Source organism: Dermatophagoides farinae, chromosome 3 (genome assembly GCF_024713945.1).
Source record: "Dermatophagoides farinae isolate YC_2012a chromosome 3, ASM2471394v1, whole genome shotgun sequence".
Classification (NCBI taxonomy): Eukaryota; Metazoa; Arthropoda; class Arachnida; order Sarcoptiformes; family Pyroglyphidae; genus Dermatophagoides; species Dermatophagoides farinae.
Window position 1 is genome coordinate 4,428,246 of NC_134679.1, and position 16,499 is coordinate 4,444,744.

The 16,499-nt window shown below is 30.2% G+C and overlaps 4 protein-coding genes across 5 annotated transcripts; 2 read left to right on the forward strand and 2 right to left on the reverse strand.

Annotated features, from left to right (window-relative positions):
* Pis (phosphatidylinositol synthase) lies at nt 1–2,373 on the reverse strand. 2 transcript variants are annotated; one of them, XR_012832124.1, is made up of 4 exons: nt 1,074–2,373; nt 717–1,005; nt 406–658; nt 1–345 (listed from the first exon to the last, which is right to left on the reverse strand). XR_012832124.1 is itself a non-coding variant. In XM_047058341.2 (4 exons), exons 2-4 carry the CDS (start codon nt 996–998, stop codon nt 185–187), a joined length of 696 nt encoding a protein of 231 aa, XP_046914297.1. In that variant the 5' UTR covers nt 999–1,005; nt 1,074–1,229; the 3' UTR covers nt 1–184. The 2 variants fall into 2 exon arrangements, 1 of the variants encoding a protein (XP_046914297.1); XM_047058341.2 differs by having other exon boundaries at nt 1,074–1,229.
* LOC124495025 (uncharacterized) lies at nt 1,465–6,096 on the forward strand. The gene is made up of 3 exons (XM_047058338.2): nt 1,465–1,494; nt 4,613–5,773; nt 5,828–6,096. Exons 2-3 carry the CDS (start codon nt 4,664–4,666, stop codon nt 5,900–5,902), a joined length of 1,185 nt encoding a protein of 394 aa, XP_046914294.1. The 5' UTR covers nt 1,465–1,494; nt 4,613–4,663; the 3' UTR covers nt 5,903–6,096.
* Syx5 (syntaxin 5) lies at nt 2,602–4,080 on the forward strand. Its single transcript, XM_047058339.2, has one exon. The coding sequence runs from the start codon at nt 2,602–2,604 to the stop codon at nt 3,691–3,693; it is 1,092 nt and encodes a 363-aa protein (XP_046914295.1). The 3' UTR covers nt 3,694–4,080.
* Nucleotides 6,097–7,768: 1,672 nt separating the features above from the next.
* On the reverse strand, nt 7,769–9,611 carry LOC124494430 (DNA damage-regulated autophagy modulator protein 2). The gene is made up of 4 exons (XM_047057595.2): nt 9,176–9,611; nt 8,486–9,106; nt 8,142–8,423; nt 7,769–8,054 (listed from the first exon to the last, which is right to left on the reverse strand). Exons 2-4 carry the CDS (start codon nt 8,676–8,678, stop codon nt 7,849–7,851), a joined length of 681 nt encoding a protein of 226 aa, XP_046913551.1. The 5' UTR covers nt 8,679–9,106; nt 9,176–9,611; the 3' UTR covers nt 7,769–7,848.
* Nucleotides 9,612–16,499: the final 6,888 nt, after the last annotated feature.

The window sequence follows — 16,499 nt, forward strand, 5'->3', positions numbered from 1 at the left end:
TTTTTCAAACAAAAAATATTTAATCGTAATAAATAACAAAATGAATGAATGAATAAATGAACACACTATTTTGGCTAAGGAATGATGATGATTAAAGTAGTATTTCTATAGCTGTTGCTGTAATTGGTCCATATAATGAATCAAATGTTTCGAAGGATATGATTATCAACAAGACTAGATATATTTAATTTGTTTTGCGCATTTGATAATGTCGACGTTCATCCAAATCCAATTGTTGACAATTATAACAAGCGGTTATTAGCTGTAATATGCTAATCAATGCTTTGAGTCCTGCAATCGGCATCGATACATAGGTGGCCAAATGAAATAATCCAAATCCTAATACTAATTTAACGTAAATTCTCAATGATTATTAATTTAAAACAAATTTTTCTCTCATCTTACCTGTAGGTCCTTCAAAAAAATAAAGCATATAAAGCGAAACGTAAAATAATTCGTTAAAGAAACACATGAAAAATAACATCGGACGACTATTGTAGTACAGATAGAGAATGGGATTATCCTCTAATGAAATCATTTTATGGCTAGTACGGCCACACATCAATGATACTTGTAAATGCATCCAATGTGACGCAATATCAATTACAGCCGATAATTGTAACCAGAAAAGATAAGCTGGATATAAAGTACCAAGTACCTGAAATTTTAAATTTTGTTAAATTTTAAATTGAATGGCTTAAAATGAACAAACTTACAAACAACAAGCACATTGTTCCACAACGATCCGTAAGTTGATCGAGCATTGCACCAAATCGTGTGGATTGATTAAATCGTCTAGCAGCATAACCATCGAATACATCCAAAAAAGCAGATAGAAAATACAAGACAAGAGTTGTAATTGGTCGATTCGGCATCGTATAGAATGAAGCCAATGCAAGAATGATTCTTGCATAGCCAATCAAATTTGGAACAAAGAGGAAAATATTTTCCTCTTTGAAATTTTTTTGCGTTTTTTGTTGTTCATTCATTTTTTCCATATCGATCCTAAATCCAAGACAAAAATATTATATATTAAATATAATGAGTTAAAAACAATTATCCATTTTGTTTACCTGTAATCTCTTGTGATTGGCTCAAACGACAATAATAATGTCAAAAACTCATCGCTATGTAAATAAATTCAATGAGAGAATTCCAGATTTGTTGATGATTATGTTGACAACAGAATATCCAAATAGTTTGCACCGACGCACACATTTCAGCATTGTGAAATCTTGTCTAAATGGTTATGTATACACACACATAAAACGTTATTATTGGAAAAATTCATCCAAATAATTATCAAGTTCATTTTCCAATTTTTTCCCTTCTTCTTGATCATTATCATTGTCAAATTCTAATTTTATCGGTTGTCGCCATATTTTATCGATCAATTGTTCATAAGTTTCATCATCATCATTATCATCATTATTATGATCATGTTGCAAAGATGATGATCCCGGATTTTTGGAAAAACCAACTTCATCATCCGATGTAAGGATTTCTTCCTTCACTTTCACCATACTTTGTTTTTGATTCTTTGATTCTTTCCGTTTCAATTTTCGTTCATTCTTTTTGTTTTTCTTTGCTTTTTTATGTTGTCGATGATAATTTAATTTCGTGGAACAATCGGGGCATAGTCTTACTTTGATCAATGCTGAATGTTTTTCTCCATTTTCAACATAACCAAATAACACTTCCCATGAAGTTAAATTGGTTGGTATCGAGCAGTGCTTGTTACCACAAATAAATTGACCTTTACCCCCGATTACTTCAGGTTCGGTTCGCCAACGCATTCCAAATTTATTTTGCTTGAAAAGACTAAGATCGATGATACAATATTCTTTGAATAAACGTTCATAATATTTTTTTGCTACACGTTGTCCCCAAGTTAATTGATTTGATTGTAAATCTTCGTCTGGCCAAATAAATCGATGATTTTCAATCAAAATCTGCAGGTCACTTTTATCCTGTGAATGATCTCGTTGAAAAACTTGATGACGACTACCAGGATGTGTAAGGCAATAATAATTAATCAACAGTTTATGTCGAGTATATTGATCAAGTGAGTGGAAATTTCTTTGACGAGGTTTTTCATCATTTGAAAATTCATTTATCATCATTGTTGTAGAGCCATTTGTTTTCAATATCTCATTCGAACGAGAATTTCGAATGTTTTTTGGTTTTTTGAAAATTTTACCATCTTTATCATCAATGTCTTGTTTTTTTCGCTTATTCACTGATGAATCTACAGATTGTTTTGATTCATTTTGAGTATTCGAATCATTCATGATGGTGAATATAATGAGAATTTTAATCAATTGATTGAAATCAGTTTCATTTATACGATTCTCGAATGGAAAAAAACCAATAAAAAAATGATTGACTATATCCACCTCAATGGTCGACGAGCAGCTGATGCAATGCAAAATACAAGAGTTTGTATTGTAGCATATAACTCAATAAAGCTTTACTGAGAGTTGAAAAATTTTTCTTTTAATTCAACGTCATCAATTGATTTTTCATAATAAATTATTACATTATTTTATTTATTATTTTCTTTTTCGATCAATCGTGAAATTTAAAATTAAAAATTTAAAAATGGTTCGTGATCGAACATCTGAATTTATGGTCACCGTACGATCGATGGCTGGAAAACCTCAATACTTAAATGGTACGGCTGGTTCTCATCTTCCGATGGAATTACGAGCCCGTAAAGGGATAAATCAAATACATCTAAATGGATCATCACCATTATCGAATCCACAATCACAACAATATGGACAATTTTCACGTTTCATGAGCGGTTCACGTTCTATAGCTCGTGATTTATATCTAACCTATCAAAAATTGGAGAAAATCAATATGATGGCACAGAAAAAGAGCATGTTCGATGATGAAGAATCATCCAAAGAATTTAATGAATTAATCTACATCATCAAACAGGATATACAATCATTAAATCATCAGATAGAACAATTGCGGCAACTTCAATTAGAAACACAATCATTATCAAATTCAAGTGGACATAATGTACGATCACATACGAAAAACGTTGTTCTTACACTTCAACATCAACTCGCATCAATATCCAACAGTTTCCGTGATACTCTAGAAGTTCGAAGTCAAACTATAAAAAAAGTTAAAAAACGGCGTGAACAATTCTCGTTTGGTACGGTCATTCAGCCACCATTAACATCACGTGCTCAACAACAACAAGGATCATTACCACATTCATATTCGGCATCAAATCTACGACAACAACAACAACAACAATCGCAAACGACTGTGATCGATTTTGGTGATATGGCCAATACTGATAATAATGGACATAATCATCGCAGTCATCGTCATAATAATTCCATATCATTGGCTCAGACACAAACATTGTTACAATTTCCCGATCAGACAAGTGAATATCTAGAAGATCGTGCCAATACTATGCAATCGATTGAATCGACCATTGTAGAACTTGGTACCATATTCAATCAATTAGCTACAATGGTTCAACAACAAGAAGAAATGATTACTAGGATCGATGCTAATGTCACCGATACAATGATGAATGTCGAACAGGCACATGATTCTTTATTACAATATTTAACATCCGTTACAAATAATCGTTGGTTAATAATCAAAGTATTTGCTGTTTTATTCGTATTTTTCCTTATTTTTGTTTTGTTTGCTGCTTGATTTTGGAAAAAAAACCAACTTTTTCCCTGAATTAATGACCAATGAATCTATATTTACATATTTCTGATTCTGAATTGTGATCAATGCTCATTTTCATGTTCCATCATCATTTCTGTTTCATTATTCATACATTTATTTGAATCTATTCTATTATCATATAAAAATAATATCCTCTCTCTCTCTCTCGCATTCACTATTTGTTTTCACCATCATTTTCATTGCCTTCATTGTTGTTTTTGTTGTTTACTGTATTTGAAGAAAAAAAATGTGCCACAAACATTTCCGATAAAAAGAAAATCTATAGTAGAAATGTTTGAACGTTTCACTTTTTATTCATTTTGTATATCGATTAAATTTTAGATGATTTTAAACATTCATCAATTCCCCCAACAATTATCGATCACATATTTACCATTATCTTGTTTTTTTTTTGGAGGCACGGTTGAAATATATTTACGAAAAATTCAAAAAAAAAAAAAAAAATGATTGCCCGATTGAAAGAATTGTAGTCACTAACAAGAAAAAAAATCGAATTCTTCAATTTTTTTTTTTGGTTATGCTATAATTGAGTTGTTTATTCTTTGAAAAAAAAGAAATTATTTCTCGAATTATCTCAGCATAATTTTTTCATAATTTCCACTTCATCGCTGATGATGGATTTTCGTGATCAAAAAACTGAACAAAATAGAAATAAAAAATTCAACGTTTTTTTTAAAGAAAAAAAAATTCTTTCTCATTTTCATCACATTCCTTTTTTTGTCATTTATAAATATGAACGTCGGCCACACTTTTTCATCATATGGTCTGAATTTTGTTTTTCAAAAAATATAAACAGCTAGTGTGTAGCTCATAAACAATCATGATATTCGATAATTATGTACGACAAATGATAATACCATTATTCAAACTGTACATTCAGGTGATTAACCCATTCAAACGATTAAATTATCTGGAACAATATTGTCGATCTATGATTGAATTTGATTATATGACTCATCTAACACACCAAGTAATTACTGTATATTTTTGGCTTGCCGTATTACGACATTGGTTACTGGTGTTTATACCATGGCCAAAAGAATATCGTATAATGTTTTTCGATATTGTCTATCTACTCAAAATGGAATCAACAACTAATGCCTTGTTTACCTTATTATTGTTGGCAATGAAAGCCATCGAAAGTACTCAATATAAAGATCCAGATAAATATAGTATAAAACTTTTATATAAGATCATTTTCGAAAATGATACATCATTTTTTCATCTTCCAAGCACCAATCATTGTCGTAAAATATATCGACCGGATCGAACACCGGAAAAATTATGTAAACGATTCAAACAATTTACTTGGATAACTTTTAAATTGGTACAAGGATTTCTATTATTAATCGATATAATAACATTATTCTGGCATTGGCAATTATATTATCTAATTTGGCAAAATAGTCATTTCTTTTTCGATAATTGGCTTTTCACTCCATTCAAATTATTATGTGCCGAAATAATGCTGTTAAGTGTATCTGGTGGATTTTATTCATTGGTCAATTATCTTCTCATTCTTGTTATGATGGGCTTTGGTAGTATTTATTCAAGTATTTTACGTCTTCAACAATTGGATGAATATCTTGATGACAATCTAAAAAATCTTTCATCGGATGATTTACGAAATTTTATGGTGGCACATACTGGTGCCGTCAATGTTATAGCTCGATTTAATCGCATTTATTCTTGGTCTGGCACTGCCTATCTATTATCAAATATTCCATACAATGTATTCCTTGTCATGTCAATGATGTTTCATCATTCAGAGGAGACATTACTTGAAATTCTTATATTATCATTAATGGCTCTTCAACAATTTATCGGTATTTTTGGTGTTCATTTCATATTAACTTTGATACCTAAACGAATTCACCGTAAAGGTATATCAAAACTAATATCATTAAATGCTCGTGCTCAATTTCGATCAGCATACACTCATTTGAAAGTCATAAATTATATTCAAAAATTTCATTCGAAAAATCGTTATGGAGTTCATTATTATAAACTCAATTTAGTAACATTAAACACATTCATTAAGGTTTGTCACGATAGAATAAATATTTTAAATAATGTTTTTTTTTCTCTCTCTTAGTGTCTAATGCTCTACAATAAAGGTATTATTATGGTATATAAAATGTTTCGTCGATCAACATTATCACATAGCTGATCACATTATCGACAGCAATGTCAATTTGAATTGATCAATTTGAATTTCAGATACCTGTAATATGCATTTGAAAAAGTGATGGTCATGAATTTCAAATAAATAAAAAACGCGGTTGAATTTCTTGAAATTATTGTGCAATTATGAATAAACTCATCTTAATGATTAATCGATCAAAATAAATGTGGAATTTTTTTGTTTTGTTTTGTTATTAAGGGTTACCATAGGTCCGGACATGTCCAGAATTTCAGTAATCATCTTGTATTTGTAATTATCATAAAGTAAATAAAACTATATATTCATTTTTCATATATGCAAATCGTCAAGTATTATTCTCATTTATTCTCAATCAGCATATTTCTATCATTAATTTTTTGTAATCGAATTTTTTGACTAAAATTGTTACATTCCTATATTCGAATTAGATTCATTTTGATCATTCTTTTGCATTCTTTGTTTTCGTATAGAACTACTATAGTAGATTCCAAAATATTTCAGTCATGGAAATGATTCTTACATTGATACGAATGATATCACATACTATAAATCCATTCCGAAGTTTCAAACATATAAATTTTTATTATAATTGTATAATGCAACATGGAAAATGTGCACGATGGACACATCAAACTATAAATTTAATTTTCTACATTATAATCTTTCATCATATACAACTGTATTTTATACAATGGTCACATAATTATCGAATTCTTCTATACGATATTTTTTACATCATGAAATTGGATCCAATCTTGAATGTTCTTTATGCATTGTTAATATTTGTAATATTATGCTTTGAACATGCTCATTATTTTCGATTGAATTCTGGTAGAGTGTTAAAAATTATAATCAACTCTTTGGATAAATCGGATAAGTCGTACTTTGATTTGAAAACAAACAAATTCTTTAATATATCAATCAAATATCGACCTGGTCGATCACCAGCCAATTTAAGGAAGCTGACCATACAATTTGAAAAATATATCTACTATCTAGGACAATTATTTCTTCTGTTCCTAACTTTTGTTAACATATTTTGGCATATTCAATTAATCAATTCGATTATAGAGAATGAATCATTCTATTTAAATAATTCTTTAATCGTAAATGTCATCAAAATTTTAATATCTGAATTAATGTTAATTCTTTTGTTGACATCATTCTATTCATTTCTCAATTATGTCCGTCACGCAGGAATAATAGTCATCTCTTGTTGTGCAGCTGGATTATTTAAATTTCGACAACTTGATGAATTTCTTGTAGATTATTTTCATCAATTAACGCCGTATAAATTACGAATATTTTTCATTTCACATACAGAAACAATTCGATTGATGTTCGAAATGAATAGAATATATTCATTACCATGTACGGTTTATATATTTGCCAATATTCCTTTCAATGTATTTCTTATTATGACAACATTATTTGCTGCATCTGGAAAGGATAACATTGAACTAATTATGATTTCATTGATGATCATTCAACAATTTATCGGTTTATTTGGTGTTCATTTATTGATTGCATCATTTTCAAAACATATCCATAAAAAAAATGTACCACGATTATTATCATTAAATGCCCGTGCACGTTTTGATTCGTTTCAAACGCATTTTAAAGTGGTAAATTTCATTCAAAAATTTCATACACAAAACCGTTATGGTCCTACCTATTATCGACATGGTACATTATCATTGAATACGTTCTTGAAGGTTTGTGTTCCATTTAATCCATAAATCATTGATTAACTGATTATCATTTTGTTTCATTAACAGTCATTGATTATCTATCAGAAGGTAATAATTATGGTGTATAAAATATATAAGAATGCAAAACAAACATGACCGGTTTGATTAAGATTAAACTCAATTTTTTATTCACTGATGCGTTTTATTTACTATTACTGAATGAGTATTTTGATTGTTTGTGTGTGGTAATTTTCGAACAAATCAGAATTCAATTCGATTCCATTGTTTGAATTGACGGAATCGATTTGAAAGACAAAAACATAATATTACATTTGATAAAAAAATTAACCATTCGAAAACACTGGATAAACAATGATAAACGTAACCGGCCTGATTCTTTGGCCAATGTAAGCGAAATGAAAGATCAAAAAAAGCGTTGAACGTTACACCATCACCAGCGTATAGCGCTATAATGATCATAATAACGAAAAGAATGAAAATTATAATCTGCGATATAAGAAGAATAATTAATGAAACAGGATACGATTCGATACCAAATCGAGACAATATGCGTGACATATAACACGTAAAATACAAGTAATATGAAGTTGGAAAAATGATCAAAAAGGCAAACATCCAATGCAGATAAAATGTTTCGGATAGACGAAAATTCCCAACGCCAATCAAACCCCAGGCAGTAAGAAAAAATGCATATAATAATCGTCGATTCAGAGTTTCCAATTTAGCCATATCGCAATCAACATTGATTACGTTGGTTTTGATATTTTCAAAATAAAAATTTAACTGTTTATAACGAATCCATCCGATGATCATTACTGAAAATAAGCAACAAATGTTTATTAGAAAAATAACTTTAAAAATTCATTGAATAACTTGCCTAAAAAAGCACACATGTCCAAAAATAAACCAAAATAATGAGCGGCAATTGGACCGGAACCCGCATCACTAACATAAGGTAATATTGGATCCACAAATCCGGTATGAACGGAAATGGCATACGGTACAAAACAGGCCAATACATTGGTTAGAGCTAAGAACAACGGTAGCATCCAGAAATGATTTTTCTTCATTTTGTTGTCAGCTGTAAACGCTGTATGCAGTTACAAAAGAAAACAAAAAATAAATCAAAATGACTGGCGTATAAAATTCTAATCGTTTATAAATGAATGGATGTTTGACTGAATGGCTAAGGAAAAATGAATTTCAGTGCTCAATCAGTATTCAATTTCGCAAAAAAAATTATGGATAGCTTAGATGTAAGATTTGTTCTGTCATTATTTATAGCCAGCACTTGATGGATGTTTTTCTTTGATCATTCAAGGAAATATTTCTACATATTCATTAAAATTATTCATAAATTCATGCAGCACATAATAAAACAGATTGATTGATTGTTTTGAATTAGCTGATAATGGTGATTTTCCGATAAAACCAATTCGGTCAACGGCCAACAATGAATTTATTTATTTCCTTTTATATATGTTTCAATACGATTTTGCTAAAAATGATTATTGATAAGATTGAAAAAATTATTATCTTATCAGTATAAATTGATAATTTTTTTTACCTTTAACTTTTTGGAATCCAATGTCAAACATTTTTAGTTAATACACAACCAACAGACGAAATTTTTTTTGTTGAAGAATGTTGTAACCAAGTGTTTATACGTGGAAATTTGATTGTTTAACGATGATCACTGTCACCAGATGGATGATTATCGTTTATTCTTAATTTTTTTTGTCAATAAAAATTAATATTTTTCGTCACAAGATGACATTACTGAATTGGAATTAAGAAAAATTCTGTTTCGATGTGTGTTGTTTAAAATGTTCAAAAAAACCGGATGAATGCTAGCCCGGTGATGATTATAATATGACAATTAATTAAAATTGGATGTGAATAACATTCGGAACATATTAGATTGATGATGTAAAACAAAAATCAATTTGTTCCGAACATATCGACACATTCAACTAAATAAATGTCATATAACCAATAAAAAAAACAGCACCAAGGAACATTCATCGGCTCCAAGAACAAAATCATGTTTTTTTTCTCTTAATCCTTAATTGAATCGGTTTTATTCATAATCATCATCATCATCATCATAGTGGTGATTGTGTTAATCATCTTATAAAAGCTAAATAATAAAAAAAAAGACAAATGATAAGAACACTATCGACGATCACATCAATCAGTTGATCGAACGTGTTCAAAGCTAAGTAAAATAAATAACTAATATAATCATTCGATTTGATACATCCGAAATCCACACAAATATATTGGTCTTAATAACATGTATTTATGGTATGTGTAATGTGTGTTTCCTTTTATCGTGCAAAATAATGATCCGGAGCCTTGTTTGATTTTCTAATTTTTTTTTCTTCTTCGGTCGTTCAATACAAATTTCATTTCATTTCTATATTTGCCCAAATTTTTTTTCATACATTTTGAACGATCGATCGATTCTTAGTTTGCTTTTCTTTTTTTCTTCGACCAATTAGGTCGTCATATTTTATAAGATATAATATGTTGGTTCTATAGAACAACAACAACAAGTGGTCAATGTTAAAGTAGTCGCCCATTAAAATGTGCCATAAAAAGTTTTTTTTTCAAATGACCGCCGCCCGAAAGTACAGAAAAAAAAACATAGCGCAAGCGTATTTCAATTCAATAAAATACTATTGTTGACTATACACATTTTTGAATTTCTAAAAATAAAATGAAAAAATAAAAATCACCATCATCAATTCTTATTTGAAAAGACAAGACAAGAAAAATTTCAGACAGATAGAGTCCCTCTTTTCTCTCATCTCATCGCTCATCATCTATGTTTGTTCATCATCATCATCATCATCATCATCATCATGTTCGTGATTGTAATCATCAGAAAGAACTCTGAATGATGATCAATCTGAAGAAGAAGAAAAAAAAACGAAAGAACCTGACCGCCAAACAAGTTTTTTTTTCTTTATTTCGCTTCGTATACTTGAACACAACCAAAAAGGTATACCTGGCTGGTATGCCATTTTTATTTGTCGTTCATAAAAAAAACAACGACGGCTGTACATATGCACAATATTTACAGCAAAAAAAAAACCAAACGAACCACTCATACAGATTGGAATATAATTTATGATGATGATGATTATTACCACATACGGCCAAGCAACAAAAAGAGAAAGCCAGAAAAAAACTATTCATTCGCCATATTCATGAAAAAATATACCCACACACACACACAATTATTTTGAACAGAGCTAGTTTTTTTTTCTTGTTGGCAGGTGAACCCAAATCGAATACAAAGCAGGGGGTACACACACACTATTATCAAGACAAGCTTTTTCTCTATGCATATATCATGTGAAATAGCAGCAATAACAAGGTAAGACATTCAGATAATATTGGCATTTTTTTTGTTATTGAACAGAAAAAAAAGACAAGGTAAAGGAAGTATAATCGAGCTCCGGCGGCAACTAAATGTGTGTGCATACAAACAATAAATGCTTGTAGTAGCCGTTGCTGCATTCCTTCAAGCAATATTGTTGAATGTAGAAAAAAAAAATTTCAACGGTTTTTTCCACGCTGTTGTTGCTCTTGGTTCGTTTGTTGTTATCAAAATGGTCTTAGAATGATGACTTATCTTGCGAAAAAAAAAATTTTGTTTTTTCATATATCTCCAATGGTTCAATTTGTTCATTGTATCAATCGCCAAATTCGAAATATTCAACAAAATCGGGATTCAAAAATCCATAAAAAAATAAAACAAAAATTTCGACAATCTCCTACCATCATCAAAGGAAATAATAACAAAGCAAATAATAAAAAAAAATACTGAGAAGGAAATGTTCAAATGAGGATGTTTGATTTTGTATGACAACAACAATAATAATAATAATAACGATAATAACGACAATATCGATGGTAAGCAAAACAAAATAAAAGGAAATGGATAGATTGGATCAATGCAAGCGCGCGGATAATTATTTGATCACAAACGATAACTGAGGAAAAGCAGGAGAGGATTCATCATCATCATCATGTTGAAACACTGTGGATTATTTTTTTTTATTTCTTTTTGAAAATGTGAAATGATGAGTTGTTCAAATGTCGTAACGTAATGGATGAGTGTGGATCTAGTCATGTAATGATTTGTTTAATCAAAATGATGATGATCGAATCAACACCTAGCCTGACTCGATTTATCAATGGCGGCGTGTTCGGGTGATGATTTGGACATCAAATTGACAACAGGACTAGACGCACAGTCATCCATCAACATTCGACTTGTAAGTTGATAGAATATTGGTTGTCACCATTTTTTTTTGGATGACACGATCACACATTTATACAAACACATTCGATGATACAAAAATCGAATATTCAAGTTGCCAACGATGATGATATTAAAATATTAAGAAAGAATCAAAGAAAAATTATGAAAAAAAAGGAAAGATTATTTTCAAAGAGACAAAAATGGAATTCAAATTTATTGAGCTATTGAACGACGAATGGCGATGATAAATTAATGAAAATATAACAAATCGAATCTCATCAAAAAAAAAAAAAAAAAAATGCAACAAGAAATCCTGGTTTGACGTATTTCTGATGCCTGATTTTTTTGAGATTCAATGATGGCTATGGTTCATTGTTATTATTATTTTAAAAACCAGAAAAAACTCAAACCAACCAATGGCAAAAGTCAGCAAAAAAAAATCAACAACAACGACATGCAGTTATAATCAAACCAAACCAACAAGTGCCATGGCGATCGTCGTCAGATATTCGAATCGATTTTCTCTCACTCAGTTTACACACGTCTATATGTTTATTTGCTATGTGTATGTGATGTGTGTTGGTGTGTGAAAACGGCATCAGCCTGGTGAAAATCGCTTGGTTATAAAACGATCATCAGAAGCAACAGGCTTCCCAAGGGAAAAGGATCCTTTATAGCCAGCCAAAATCATACAGGAGGATTCAAGTATGCGCGCGCGTTATAGAGAGTACAAATCATAAAAGCAAAGGGGAAAAATTACACAATCACATCGAAGAATTATGCAGACAAACTTGGAAAAATAAATTCCTAAACAAAACAAAAAATTCAAGAATCTCTTGACAGCATCAACAGATTGCCATTTGTTTGTTTTAAAAAAGATTTTTCTTGCAGACCAATTGCACAAAACGATGACAATTTGCAAGTGAATGACAAAAAAAAATCGATGCATGAGGAACACGTTACAATGGAAAAAAAAATCAGTTGGATCAATGAATGGCGGCGGTTGGCAACAGGTTCATCAATAGCCACACATATTAGCATCATAATCATGACACAAGAAAAATTCAACATGGAAAAAAATTCATATTGAAAAAAAAAGAAATCAGAAACAATTTGAAACTCTCAAAGAGCAAACAATCTAACGCGAGAATAGGGCGAAAGCCATCTTGAGAGTAAAAAAAAAAATAAAATAAAATAACGAGCAAACAAAGTGAAGTCATTATCGATCGAAGTCAAACGGACAAATGATTATAGTGGTGGTGGTGTGAGTTGTTTTTTTTTACTTCACTCGGAGTGGATCCTCTCTCCTGATAATAAAATTCTTTTTGTCCAAAAACAAAAAACAAAAAATGCCTGTTGCTTTCAAATCGTAGTAGAAGCATAATTTTATTCTATGCTACTATGACAATCAATCAAAAAAATTCATTTCAATTGGCTAAAATGTCACTACCATACATATGTGTGCATTATAATAATACAAAATACATATAACCAGTCAGACTGGTCATTTTCTATTGGTATAATAAAACAAGTGTGTATGGTAGTAGTATTATGACAACTGTTGAATAGAATTCAATCAATTGACTAACCGGTTTTTCTATCAACTAAAGCTTTAGCTATATAACAAACATGCTTATACATTGCCACTAGTTTTAAAAGGGAAAAGTATTTGGGCGTACCTCAAACATAGACATCATAAAGAATGCATCATGAATGTTATAGCGCGCCATTTTCATTCAATTTACGCATGATCAATTTTTCTGATCACAAATCAATGCATGTGCCTATTGCTTTTTTTTATGCGTTCGAATCAATCAATTTTGTCATAAAATAATAATAACTAATAATACATTGATTATATTGGTTATATTTGGTTAGATATATTTTTCGTTTTTCGGTAAATAATAATTTTGAGAAATCGGATAAATTCAGAATCGAATGTGAAAGAGAAACAAATTCAAAATTAAAAAAAAAAAATATAAACTTACATAACATATATATTCTTGTAACGTGAAAAATTTTAAACGATCAAAAATTTTTCCAATACCGAGTGATCGATCATCAAACACCAAAGACCAAAATCAATCCATTGATGATGATTATGATGGCCAAATGTCAATCGATTCGAACACACAGAATAAAATGATAAACCACCATGGTCATCGATGACATTTAAATATAGAATTTTTTGTGCAAATTCTATTCATAGCCTAACTCTCCTACTGTGTTTGTGTTTGTGTCCTTACTTTTTGCAGTAGTATAATTATGAATACTTTTAGGCCTAGGCCTAGGACGCTAATATGCTGGGGACAATAAAAAAAAACAACAACGAACCATTCGAATCGGTTAATGAGAAAAATATGTTTCAACAACAAAACAAAAAAAGTTGGTTAAGCCCAATTTTTTTTTGTTTGGTCAAATGAAAAAATGAAAATACAAAATCAAACGGTCAAATCCTACTCTGTGAAAAATGTCAAATCATTATTTGTATTAGAATCATTGAAGTTTCGTTTCATTAGACAGGCAAAAAAAAAAAAAAATACAAACGAATCAGTCGATTCAAAACAACAAACGAATGTTTACGCCCTGGTAAATATCACTGTAAAATAGGCGGACAACAACAACATCCGAATTTATCAAAACACACAGAGAAAGAGAGAGATAGAGAGAGATGCAAACATACAAAAAATGTTGATTTTTGACATAAAATATTGATATTTCGATTTCAAATTGACGAAATATATTCAAAACATATCCTTTATGGAATTTCACAAATTTCAGCGCAAAAAACACTAAGGGAATTTATCTTTATTGTTTCAAAAAAAAAAAATTTTCGTTTTCGTTAATACCCTTCAATTTAAGAGGATTTTCTCTATTTTTTTCTTTCTTGATCAAGAACTTGCTGTGATTTCCTGAATACACATTATTCATATATACGATGAAGAATATATCGTATACATTGTATTGCAGCAATAAAAAAAAAGAAAACTTTTTTTTTTGCAAGCAATCTTCTATCACGATTCGAATTAGACAAACGAAATGGGCCACATGGCCACAAACAAACATTATCTTCGAAAGAAACCGAAATACGAAAAAAATGGCCGACCTTGAACAGAGAAAAGAACGTTTGTTTTTTTTTTGGCGCGCGTATTTTTTTTTTCTTCTTTTCACAATTGCTTTAGGCTGGTGATGGTTGTTGATGATGGCCTTCGATTAGAATTTCGATACCCATCGAAATTGTAAACCTTTTCAAAGAAAGAAAAGTAGAAGAAGAAAAACTTCGACTTTGAACCATTCAACCAACACACACACACACACACACATGTTGACATTTATTATTGACCATATAACTCTTTCGATCCTATAAGCACAAAAAGAATGAAAAACAAAATTCCAAGGACGATTTAGATTAAAACTTGCCAGCTACAAAATAATGTTTGGCTGCTGGCAAGTTCTGGTTATGGCCATGAAGCTTAAACCACCACACATATTGGACCGAACTAACGAATGAACAAAAAAAAAACAACAACAACAACAAAATGATTTTGAATCTATATTTGGGGGAAAAATGAATATAACCATAATAATAACAGAAATATATCAGCACACACACACACACACATCGAATTTCGATCGTGATGTTATAAACATCATAAATCCAGAAAAAAAGAAACAAAAAATAGAATTACAATGTATTGAAATGAAAGGGTGAAAAAAAAATCATTTCATCATCTCAATTTACAAATTATATGGAACTACTACTACTAGATTCTAAAGCAAAACAAAACAGAATCCATGAATGTTTTAAGATTTTTTTTTTTTGCTTCTCAAAATAACCAATAGTTCCATTAGAATGATGTTGTTATCTTTGTGTCAAATCCGTTGTGTGGACAACAACATAAACAGTTCAAATAATCAATTACAACACTACTATTATTTACAACAAATGGTTTTTAAATGTAACCTCAGAGTTTATGGAATTGTGTCGTCATGGATGGATGAAAAAATGTGACGATGATGATCATCCAACCATGATCACCATCATCATCATCATCATGAGCTCATGATCTTCATTATAAATCGATTCGAAGAACTAGAAAAAAAAATGGTTGCATCAAAGAATTTTTTTTTTATTTTTGGTTGAAAAAAAACAGGATATATAACGTTGCTATTCATTCAATTAATTCATTGTTTGTGTATTTAAATGTGTATACATTGAATTCCATTACAATTCAAAATTCATAACGACAACCAAGTGATCATCATCAACAATTTTAACTAGCAAAAGATAATTGTTCAACCTGAATATATGTGAAAAAAACCAGTATGTATGGGCGCCATCCGGTCGAATTATTATTATTATTTTTTTTTTTTGTTACGTCGTTTATTTGTTTGGTTCTTCATTCGATGCATCAATGTTTATGGGAGCCATCGGCACAATGATACCACATCATCATCATCATGGCGTCATCGTGATGATGATGATGATTTGTGTTGTATTCATGTCAAGTGTGTGTGTGTGAATCATGACTTTGGACATGATTCATAAATACACAATGCACACCTTTCTTGCTATTTTCAACTTGAAAAAAAAGAAATGTATTTTCCAAATGCC

Excerpts from the sequence above, each read along its gene's own strand:
- Syx5 (XM_047058339.2), top strand. The coding sequence starts at position 2,602 with ATGGTTCGTGATCGAACATCTGAATTTATGGTCACCGTACGATCGATG.
- LOC124494430 (XM_047057595.2), bottom strand. The coding sequence starts at position 8,678 with ATGAAGAAAAATCATTTCTGGATGCTACCGTTGTTCTTAGCTCTAACC. Across the intron at positions 8,424-8,485 it reads GGACATGTGTGCTTTTTTAG|TAATGATCATCGGATGGATT; the intron begins GCAAGTTATTCA and ends GCTTATTTTCAG. Across the intron at positions 8,055-8,141 it reads ACGCATATTGTCTCGATTTG|CGCTATACGCTGGTGATGGT; the intron begins GTATCGAATCGT and ends TGATCATTATAG.
- Pis (XM_047058341.2), bottom strand. The coding sequence starts at position 998 with ATGGAAAAAATGAATGAACAACAAAAAACGCAAAAAAATTTCAAAGAG. Across the intron at positions 659-716 it reads GAACAATGTGCTTGTTGTTT|GTACTTGGTACTTTATATCC; the intron begins GTAAGTTTGTTC and ends TTAAAATTTCAG. Across the intron at positions 346-405 it reads TTTTTTTGAAGGACCTACAG|TATTAGGATTTGGATTATTT; the intron begins GTAAGATGAGAG and ends ACGTTAAATTAG.
- LOC124495025 (XM_047058338.2), top strand. The coding sequence starts at position 4,664 with ATGATTGAATTTGATTATATGACTCATCTAACACACCAAGTAATTACT. Across the intron at positions 5,774-5,827 it reads CATTAAACACATTCATTAAG|TGTCTAATGCTCTACAATAA; the intron begins GTTTGTCACGAT and ends TCTCTCTCTTAG.